The following is an 11,579-nucleotide window of genomic DNA, read 5'->3' as shown; positions in this document are numbered from 1 at the left end:
AAAAAAAAAAAAAAAAAAGAGAAAGAAATATTGATTGAGCACCCCTTATGTGCAAGATACTGTTCCAGGTGCTAAGGCTATAGTTTATAAACAAACTGATATCTTTGCCATTGTGATGCTTTCATTCTAAGTACATTATATGTTAGAAAGTGATCCATGAGATAGGGAAAAATACAGAGTGAGATATGGAACATCAAGGGTGGTAGCTTGTAATTTTAAATAAAATAGTATATCTCATTTAAAAGGTGAGATTTAAGCAAAGATATGAAGGATGTGAGGATGAAAGTGGTAGATATCTGGGGAAGAGCCTTCCAGCCAAAGGGAATAACAGCCAATGCAATGGCCCTAAGGTGTAAGCATGCCTGATGTGTTGAAGAATAGTGAGGAGGCCAGTGTGGATGGATCAGAGTGATGGAATAGAACAAGAGGAGATAAGGCAGTGTTTTTCAACCTTTTCTATCTCACACTCGAACCTTCAGTTAAACTTATGAGGTACACTTAAATTATGGTGATCAAAAAGAAGAGTAAAAAAAAGAATATATTTACTGTGCTTTGAATTGCTTTAAAAAATAATTCAATTAATGATCTTTAAAAATTTTCAAGGCACACTGTTTGAAAATCACTGAGATAAGGGAGTTGAGATTGAATAGAGCCAGTGCAGGGTCTTTGATTTTGATACTGTGAAGCCAATGGAGGATTTTGAGGAGGATTGTGGTGTGACTAAATTTTCTTTTATTTTTTTTTTCATTTTATTATGAACATTTTCAAACATGGAAAAGAATGAATAGTAATGAATACTTATAACCCCATTACTCAACATTAAGTATATTAACATTTTGCCATATTTTAAAAATGTTAACTTATGCTATAGGCACATGTATCACGAAAATTTCCTCTTAAATACTATAGTTTGCACTTTTTAAAAGTAAGGACTTTTTTTTTTTGTAGAGACAGAGTCTCACTTTATTGCCTTTGGTGGAGTGCTGTGGCATCACAGCTCACAGCAACCTCCAACTCCTGGGCTTAGGCGATTCTCTTGCCTCAGCCTCCTGGGTAGCTGGGACTACAGGCACCTGCCACAACGCCCAGCTATTTTTTTGTTGTAGTTTGGCCGGGGCCAGGTTTGAACCCACCACCTTCTGTATATGGGGCTGGCACCCTTCAATCTGTAGCCACATGCTGATTTTGTGAAGCCTTTTTTTTTTTTTTTTTTTGCTTGTCTGTGGTGTCAGGTATCTCAAAAAGTATACACAGACCTTTTCTTAATCGGCTTTCATTAGTGTTCATGTATTTACTGTGTGGCCCAAGACAACTCTTAAGCTCCAAGCAATGCTGCTCGTTGGAAGAGGTAAGAGTTGTCTTGGGCCACACAGTAAATACACAAACACTAATGAAAGCCGATTAAGAAAAGGTCTGTGTATACTTTTTGAGATACCTGACACCACAGACAAGCAAAAAAAAAAAAGGCTTCATGAAATCATCATGTGGCTGTGGATTTAACACCACTGATACTGATATAGATGTTAAAGATAAGATAGTGGATGAAATCATCAAGAGTCATGTATGGAGAGACAAGAGGACAAAGGACTGAGCCCTGAGGCACTCTACTGTTAAGGATCTAGGAGAAGAGAGGAATGAGCAAAGAAGATAGAGGAAGAATAACATGTAAGAAGAAAATAAAGAGAATGTAGCATTTTATAAATTAAATGGAGGAAGGAATGATTAACTGTCAGATGTCTCTGATAGTTTATTTGTGGGCCGAAAATTAACCATTGAATTTATTATTGGGAGGATCAGAAGTAGCAATTTTGGTGGAGATGGGGTGGTAATTAAGAGAGAATGAGAAGAGTAGAATTTGAAACAGTGACAGTTGTAACTTTATCAAGCAGTTAGTATAAAGAGGTATAGACAAACCAGGTGGTAGATGGCAGGGGAATTGGTTTTAAGAGATTTTAAGATGGCAGAGAGAATACATTTATATGTTGATGGTAATGATTGAATAGAAAGAGGAAAATTGGTGAAAGAGGAGAGCATTATTGGAACAGTGTTCTTGAGTAGGATAGAGAGAATGGAGTTTAGTGCTTAAATGGATGGATTAACTTTAGGAGCACAGAGAGTTCATTTGTAATGGGGGGGAGGTGTCATATGTGGGTACAGTTGTTGGTAGGTGTGTACCTGTGATTGTGGATGTTTGTAGAAGTCCAATTGATCTTATTTTCCCACTGAAATAGAAAGCAAGGTTATCATCTGAGATAGTTTGAGAGAGGAGGTATTGGAGTTTAGGAGAAAAGGGGATACAGTCATGTGCCAAATAATTATGTTTTGGTTAACAAAGCACCGTATATATGACAGTAGTCTCATAAGATTATTGTGGAACAGGAATACATAGCTGAAGAAGAGACAAGAGCATAAGAAACTGTAAGAGAACTTCAAAGAAAATTTACAGTGAAGGGTTCAGCAAAAGCTTTTGAAGACTTCAACAGGCTCCTTAAAAAGTTTGAAAACATGAACCTCCAACACTGAAAGGTTTTAATTAATAGAGAAGAATGTTTGTGGTGCATTGCCTCGGTCCATTAAGACCTGTGGATCTGGCGGTGACCTACTGAAGAAATATAAAATTAGAAATGATGAGAAAAAAAGAGATAAAACACACAGAATACAGTTTTCTTCTTTTTTCTTTTTTTGAGACAAGAGTCTCAAGCTGTTGTCCTGGGAGAGTGCTATGGTGTCACAGCTCACAGCAATCTCAAACTCTTGGGTGTAAGCGATTTTCTTGCCTCAGCCTGCCAAGTAGCTGGGACTACAGGTGCCCACTACAATGCCTGGCTATTTTTGTTGTTGTTGTTGCAGTTGTCATTGTTGTTTTAGCTGGCATGTGCCAGGGTTGAACCTGACAGCCTCTGTGCATGTGACTGGCGCCTTACCCACTGACCTATGGGCACTGCCCTTTTTTTTTTTTTTTTTTTTTTGTGGTGCATTGCCTGGGTCTGTTAAGACCTGTGGATCTGGTGGCGACCGAGTCTCACTTTATTGCCCTGGGTGGGGTGCCATGGTGTCACAGCTCACAACCTCAAACTCTTGGGTTTAAGCAGTTTTCCTGTCTCAGCCTCCCAAATAGCTGGGACTATAGGCACCTGCCACAATGCCTGGCTATCTTTTTGTTACAGCTGCCATTGTTGTTTTAGTGGCCTGGACTGGGTTCAAACCTGCCAGCCTCAGTGTATGTGGCCAGCATCCTACCCACAGAGCTATAGGCACCACCCCAGAATAGAATTTTCAAAGGTGGAAACCCAGCAGACCACTGCCCGCCTGCTTGTTAGGTTCTGACAGTGGCCCTGAGTGTCAATTTCACTCAGCTTTTATTGAAAGCTATTTGCTCAGTAGCCCAAAGGGTAAGCTGAGGAAGGGAAGAAAGATGCCAGCAGTTTCTCTGAGTGAGCATATCAGCTCCTTTTGTTTCTATAATTACTACATTTAAGGGTCTGAGCAGCCTTGAGAAATCTGGAACCTGAGCCTTATGTAGGGGCAGCCTACTGTCTATGGTCACACACACAGATTCCTAGGGAGATGTTAATGTCTGCTAGTTCATTGTGGAGTAAAACACCACTGGTGTCAATCTACTCTGAAGAATCACTGGGAGAGAGGAATTTTCCTCTGGTCGCCACCACAGAGGGTCTTCCTCTGCTATAAGGGATATAAGCCCTCCTACCCTTATTTCAGGGCTCCAGCTATTCCCTTGATCTCTGGCCCAGGCAAGTACAAATCTCCACAATGAGTATTTGCTTTGACTGTTAACTAGACAGGAAATGGCCTAGTTAATGTATCTTTCCAGGCATTGCCATAGCATTTTCTGTGGCCATTATTCCTTCAGAGTGTTTACAGACCCAACAGGGCTATTAGTAAGCTGTATCCCCAATAGACCAGAGCTCTGGGAAAAGCAGGAAACTTGCTCAGGTAAGAAATTTAGCGGCTCGGCACCTGTGGCTCAAGCGACTAAGGTGCCAGCCACATATACCTAAGGTGGCGGGTTCAAATCCCCAGCCTGGGCCTGCCAAACAACAATGATGGCTGCAACGAAAAAATGGCCGGGCGTTGTGGCGGGCGCCTGTGGTCCCAGCTACTTGGGAGGCTGAGGCAGGAGACTCCCTTGAGCCTAGGAGTTGGAGGGTGCTGTGAGCTGTAATGCCACGGCACTCTACCCGGGGGGATAGCTTGAGACTCCATCTAAAAAAAAAAAAAAGAAATTTAGCAAAGGCTGGTTTAAAGGTAAACTAGCTGACTTTTCTTTGTTCTGTTCTGCCTCACTCAGCTTTTTTATTTTCCCCCTTTCCTGGGGGTGTTTTCCCTTGACAAGAATGGGGTATTTGGTCCCCATTCTGCCTGCAGTGCATCATTTGCATACAAACAACTCCTTGATTAAAAAGAGAGAGACAAATCAAATCATCATGGATATATTTTTGAAGAGTGACACTCCCTCAGTAAGAGGTTCAGTCATGTCTTTCAGGAGGTATTTAGGAGGGAGACCTTGTCATCAGGGGAGATGACACCTCAGTGTCTGTTATTACCCCTGTAGAACTTCCAGTAGGATAAGATACAGGGGTGGAAAACAGTGATACTGATCTTCTAAATCCTGTTCAGGCCTAGACTCCTGTGTGTCTTAGTTTTTAATATAAAAGTTTAAAATTTAAAAAAAGATTAAAAATAGAAAAACTAATAATAAGGATATAAGTTGAAAATATTTTATACAGATGTACAATGTGTGTTTCAAGCTAAGTATTACAAAATAATAAAAAAATTAAGTTTATAGTATAGGCTGGGAATGGATCACACCTGTAAGCACTTTGAGAAGCTGAGACAAGAGAATCGCTTGAGGCCAGGAGTTCAAGACCAGCCTGAGTAACATAGTGAGATTTCGTCTCTATAAAAAATATAAAAACTTAGCTGGGCATAGTAGTGTACACTTGTGATCCAGATACTTAGGATGCTGAGACAGGAGGATTGCTTGAGCCCCGGGGTTTGAGGTTGCAGTAAACTATGATGAAGTCATTGCAGCTCTAACTTGGGGCAACAGATTGAGACCTGGTCTCAAAAAAAAAAAAATCTATAAAGTTGCAGTGAGCTAACTTCATTTATTACTGAAGAAAGAAAAATATGTTAAGAATAAATTTAGTGTATAGTTTTTATAAATTGTACAGTAAGGTCCTCTGCCTTCACTTTCACTCATTCACTGACTCACCAACAGTGATTTGTAGTCCTCAAAATTTCATTCATGGTAAGTGCCCTACACATGTGTGTAATATTTTTTAATCTTTTAGACTCTGTTTTTACTCTGCCTTTTCTGTGTTTAGATATGTTTAGGTACACAAATACTTAGCAATATATTATAATCAGCTATAGCATTCAGTACATTAACATGCTGGACATGTTTGCTTAGGAGCAATAGGCTCTATTATATAGCCTATGCAAGTTGTAGGCTATATACTCTCTGTGAGCATCTATGATGCTCAAACAGTGATGAAGTCACCTAATGATGTTATTTTTCAGAATGTATCCCTGTTGTTAATTAATGCATGACTATAGTTGAGTGAATGGATGGGAACAACAGAATAGGATTGGCCAGCAGCAGTAAGGGCCTACTTCAGGTCAGACACATGAAATTGACATTATGGAGAAGTTGTAACTAGATATGGAGTGAGTGGTTAAGATAGGATAAGGAAGAAAGATCTTTGGAAGAGATGAGTTCAAGAAAACCTAGAGGCCACATGGTAGAAAGAAATGTCACCTACATGTATATGGAAATCTTTAAAAGTTAAGGAAGGGAGTAGAGTTCAAGAGAGTGATAATGAGTTAGAAGCTATGATCATTGCAAAATGAAGGGCTGTAACCCAGGTGTCTAAAAATGGCATGGTAAGGAATTGAGAGTGCTGTCCCTCTTCAAAAGCAGCTGATGAACTGGTAAAAACTTGTCAATTAACTTTGCAGAGCTCTGGAATATAGTAAAAAAAAAAAACTTAAGACAATTAAGGAAAAGGCTTAATGAAGAATAAATCTGCAGCTTTGGAGTAAGAGAGTACTGTGACATTTTAAATTATCTGCCTACTTATTATTCCTTACGTCAATGGTGGCCATGATGATAGACAGGTTGCTAATGCCAGAGGGAGCATCTCTGAAGGATGGCACAAGGGCCTTTGTTTCTTGGCTGGGAGTGTTCCCGGGGCTGGGATAGTTTTGCCAAAAGCAGTTAAAGGTATTGTCTTTAGAAGTTTGGAGTAAGTGACAACATTTGAGTCAAGTAATACACTAGAAAGCCTGAGAAGGAAGACACTAGAAAAGGAGATACATGAGGAATAAGGGCTTTTAAAAAGTTTTCACATAGACTAGAAAATTAAGAAAGTCATGTGTATATATATTCACAGCTGGGTGTGTGCGTAGAAAAGCCCTGAGAAAACCCTAAGCTTTCTCCTTTGGTTGCTATTCAAGCTCTGAGCAAGCAGAAAGTGAAGACTAAGGCCGATTGGTAAACTGTCTGGCCAAATGTTGAATGTCTGCAAAAACTGGGAGGATATTTGTGTTTCTGTGTTCTAACTATCACTTGTACACACGTGAGCTTGCTCTCTCCCTCCGTACCCCTCCTTTTTGCTCCATGTCTTTAAGAAAACTGTCAATCTGTTAGTTGGTGGCCAAGATAACAGAACATATCTTTCAGTGGCCACACATGACAAAGAATACAGACTTTACAAAGAGTTTAGAATATTCACTAAATATGGAAACAACTCACAACAAGCAGCATCAACTGACTGGGGGCGGGCTGATTTCCAGAGTTGTCACATAATCAGTATGTCCAGGTTTTTCAAAATGTTAAAATTTTTTTTTAATTTTTTGAGGGCAGGATCTCACTGTGTCACCTAGGCTGGAGTACAGTGGCATGATCATATCTCACTGTAACCTTGAACTCCTGGGCTCAAGCAATCTTCCTGCCTCAGCCTCTTAAGTAGCTGGGACTATTAGGGCCATGCCACCATGCCCAGCTAATTTTATAAAAAACCTTTTTGTAGGCTTGGCACCTGTGGCTCAGTGGCTAAGGCGCCAGCCACATACACCCAAGGTGGCGGGTTCAGATCCAGCCCGAGCCCGCCAAAAACAACAATGACAGCTGCAAGCAACCAAAAGAAATAGCCGGGCATTGTGGCGGGCGCCTGTGGTCCCAGCTACTTGGGAGGCTGCGGCAGGAGACTGGCTTGAGCCCAGGAGTTGGAGGTTGCTGTGAGCTGTGATGCCACAGCACTCTACCCAGGGGGATAGTTTGAGGCTCTGTCTCAAAAAAAAAAAACCAAAAAAACAAAAACAAACCTTTTTGTAGCCACTGGTTTTCCTATGTTATCCAGGCTGGTCATGAATTCTTGGTCTCAAGCAATCTTCTTGCCTTGGCCTCCCAAAGTGCAGGGCTTATAGGCATGAGCATTGCAGATTGAGTGTGAGAGTGAGACTGTGTCTCTTAGCCCCATACCAGTGGGTGGTAATGGTGGTCATGAACATTTGTTTTCATGTATCTCTGACTCCTCATTCATTGGTTTGCAACTTAAAAAAATAAAGTATTATCCAGCTGTGTGCTACTATAAGAAACTTACTTTAGATCCAGAGATACAAATAGCTTGAAACAAAATATGGAAACATTCCATAAAAGCAGTATGCAAGAGAGATCTGGAGTGGTTATTCTAATATCAGACAAAATAGACTTTAAGACAGTAATTTGTACAAGAGACAATGCAGGACATTGTATATTGATGAAATGGATAACCATTTGAGAAGATAACAAGTTTTGAGACAGACTTATGTTATGGTCCATCATTTCACTTCCAAGAAACACAGTTGACAGCGTCCTTTCTGATTCACCTATGCAAGTTTCAACTTGCTTGGCTAATCAGTGTCGCTGGGAGGGCTTCATTTGTTTCTGTACATGTGGATTTTATAGTTCTCAATTTTTGTGTATCTCAAAACTTTTGTAATGTCCCACTTATGAAGCAAACACTGATAGAATTGAAGGGAACATAAATGTAGTTCTGTAATAATCAGATATTTCCATAACCTCACTCTTAGAACTAGACAAAAGATCAGTAGGAAAATAGACTTGAACAGCATTATAAATCAATTAGACCTAATGTTTATGGAACACTCTACCCAATGATAGAATACATATTCTCTTCAGTGTACATCAGCACTCACCAGAGAGATTATATCTTAGACCACAAAACAAGTCTCAATTGAAATTATACAACATGTCATCTGTGACCACAATAGATTGAAACTAGATTGTAGCAATGCTGAAAAGGGGTAGAGGGTGAAACGAAATTCAGAGCTGGAAGGGTTTTAGGGAGAATGGAGGGAGAATAGTCTGCAGCCAACAATAAAAATCAAAGAACACTAATACATCATCTGGTAATGTGAGAAGAAAACAGTTGCTATTTTACTGTGATGTTCTGAGGGTGAGCCAGGCTCTGTTTGAGCACCAAGGTAAGGGGACCCTTAAAGGGGTTATCTGGATATAGGTGGTTTTGCCAAGAATACATCTTTTAATTCCAGAAGATTTGATGGAAATGTTTCAAGGATGTGGAAAGATAGGATATGACAGAACAGGGATTGTGCTTAACAATATGTATATCAGAGTATAGGAGTTGACTTCTGACCTGGGAGTCTAGGGCTTCTTGTGGTGACTCATTAAACAAGGATAAAGAATAATGAAAGTGGTCCTGGTGTATTCAAGTCAGGTATTGGAGGAGAGGCTGTCAATATCTTAAATAAGCTTTTGTGTGTTTGCTCTGAGACGCTGACTACCATTTGTTTTTATTGCAAAGTGTTTTGATATTAAATAACCATTTATAAACAAACATTTGTGATGAAAAAACTTTGGTTGAGACTGGGTATGGTAGCTCACACTTGTAATCCTAGCACTTTGGAGGCCGAATTGGAAGGATTGCTTGAATCCAGAAATTTGAGGTAGCCATGAGCTAGGCTGATGCCATAACACTCTAGCCTGGGGCAACAGAGTGAGACTCTGTCTCCCCCCGCCCAAACCCCTCCCCAGAAAACCATTGTTGAAGACTTCTTATCTGTGTTAAAAAAAATGCCGTGAAAAAATATATTCTTTAAATGATATTAGTTGGGTTAACTTCATATTTTATGTGTATGTATATAACATATATCACAATTGTGGGAGAAGCCTTACCTACAAAGGTCTCATTTTTAGTATTGAGTAGAATCAGAACACAGTGTATTGTCACTGCTTGCTTTTTAGTTACATTTGGCTAGTGAGTTATTTCCAGTTATTCTCACTTTACCCTTCCATTCTTCTGACCCCAGCAGTTGAAAAATTAACTTTGAAAATTAGTAGCATTCAAAGATCCTTGTATCTCTGTGTAGGGTCCTCATGGCTGGTCTGGAATTGACTTTGCCATTCTGTATTTTAAAATGTTGATTTATGCATCTGTAATATGTATGGACACCTGTTTTGAAGGGGAAATCAGTTGATAAGCAGATATACTTAGCATAAAACTCAAGAAATACAAATATAGGGAGGAAAATATAAAGCAAATGCAGGTGGTTCTGCACTTCATATCTGTTAGTCTTGTTTATCTGCCTTTGCCCTGAGATATACTTGAAAAAACAAAACATGCTGATAAACAGAAATGCATACTAAATATTATATGGATAAAATCTCATTTTATTTACATATTAACACATTTAAAAATGTGTCCATTTTTGAAACTACTTTCCTTATGTTCTTCAGAAAATGTTCCAATGTGAAAAGGGATGTTGACATAATAATCTTTGTCCTGAATTCAGATGTTTGATATGATGAAGAGCAATGAAGCTTATTCTTGGCCTAGAGAATTCAAGCTAATTGTTCTTATTTATTGGTAGGTAAAGGATATTGTTTTAATTGTTGTACTTTATGCACTAAGTAGACATTTTTCTTTTATTTTTCAAGGAACCAAGTGGCGAAACTCCATCATCTTTATACAGAGTTGCAGCAGTACTTCTACAATTTAATCTTATTGATTTAGATGATCTTTATGTACATGTAAGTCAAGTGGGCTACTAAGAATATTTGGTTGTCCATCCTAGGGGTTGGGAAGAGGAGTAAGTAGCCAGATAGCACTCCAAGGTTGGTTCTAGCCCCTTAAGTCTCATTTTTTAAAGCCCTAACAGATTATTGCTTTGTGTTTATTTTATAAAGTAAGTGAATTTAATTCTTTTCTTTCGCAAACTAAGGAAATTAAATAGCTTTTCATTACCTTTACAGAGTTTGTAGTTGAATATAAAGTTTAAGTTCTTAACTGTCATCGTATTTCTTAGGGAGAGAAGCCAAATTCTAAGAAACATGATTTTAGGCTTCTCTATTAAATATGAGTTAACTCACTGAGGAATATGGGATTACCTATATACTACTTCCTTCTCTCTAAATTGTTAATTTTAAGCATTCAGGATTAATGGAGAAGTCTTGTTAGTGTATTTTTAGTTTTAGTATATTAAAAAGTATTTTTTCTTGTGTTTTTACTGGATAATAAATGACTACTATTTTGCTTTTATTGCTGGATTCAAGATATAGTGATTGTGATAGGTGACATCTAGTTTAATGACAATTTTGCCGTCTAGTACTTTGAAATATCTAGTATGGTAGTGTAGAAATTTTTCTTTTATTACATTTTTCATTAGGATGTCTATGAACTTGTCGGAAGCTTCATATCATCTTCACTGCTTTTGAAATCACTTTATAACCTCCTTGCCTACTGTGGCTACAAAGTTGAGTAAAATTTTATCTTTACCTTGGAAGCAGTCATAGTCTAGCTAAAGGATAAAATTTTTTTTTCATTATTTCATAAATATTCTATTGGAAGTATTCACAGATTGCTGTGGGGGAGCTCTTTGTACATAGTGACCATATCTGTCTGGGGGGATTTTGGAAGACTTTTCCAAACCAGTGATGTTGATACTGGGATATTGATAGATAAGTAGTTGTACTGTCATCTAGGCTTCAGTGGTGGAAAACTTGGTAGGTAGAATTAACTGAGGATAAAGGCAGGAGACTTGAAAGGGCTTAATTATCCCCTTATGGGAATGTTACGAAGTTCAGAGTGGTTGGAGGATAGGGTGGTATGTAGGAGGAATGAGTATGGAATAGATTCCAGGCTAAACTGTGAAGACTTTAAGTGACATAGTAAGAAGTCTGGATTTTCTCTTGGGAGTAGAGTGCTATTTATTATTTAAAGAAGAGAAATGTTGTACAAACTGAGAGTATGGAAAATTAGTCAGGGCTTGGTGCCTGTGGCTCAAGTGGCTAAGGCACCAGCCACATACACCTAAGGTGGCGGGTTTGAATCCATCCCTGGCCCGCCAAAACAACGATGGCTGCAACCAAAAAATAGCCGGGCGTTGTAGTAGGCGCCTGTGGTCCCAGCTACTTGGGAGGCTGAGGCAGGAGACTCGCTTGAGCCCAGGAGTTGGAGGTTGCTATGAGCTGTGATGCCATGACACTCTCCCCAGGGGGATAGCTTGAGGCTCTGTCTCAAAAAAAAAAAAGA

General features: G+C 39.1%; 1 protein-coding gene across 6 annotated transcripts in view; it reads left to right on the top strand.

The window, feature by feature from the left end:
- The window catches only part of THOC2 (THO complex 2), a 128,522-nt gene that overhangs the window by 55,938 nt on the left and 61,005 nt on the right, over positions 1-11,579 (top strand). For all 6 annotated transcript variants that reach the window (XM_023517396.1, XM_023517397.1, XM_012809661.2 and 3 more), the window contains one exon: positions 9,986-10,078. In XM_023517396.1, the coding sequence (XP_023373164.1) occupies positions 9,986-10,078 (93 nt within the window). The remainder of the gene's footprint in view (positions 1-9,985; positions 10,079-11,579) is intronic.

This window comes from Otolemur garnettii, unplaced genomic scaffold (genome assembly GCF_000181295.1).
Source record: "Otolemur garnettii isolate 467f Iridium unplaced genomic scaffold, OtoGar3 scaffold00110, whole genome shotgun sequence".
Taxonomy (NCBI): Eukaryota; Metazoa; Chordata; class Mammalia; order Primates; family Galagidae; genus Otolemur; species Otolemur garnettii.
Note: the sequence above shows the minus strand (reverse complement) of the source record. Positions and strands in the feature narration are given on the sequence as shown.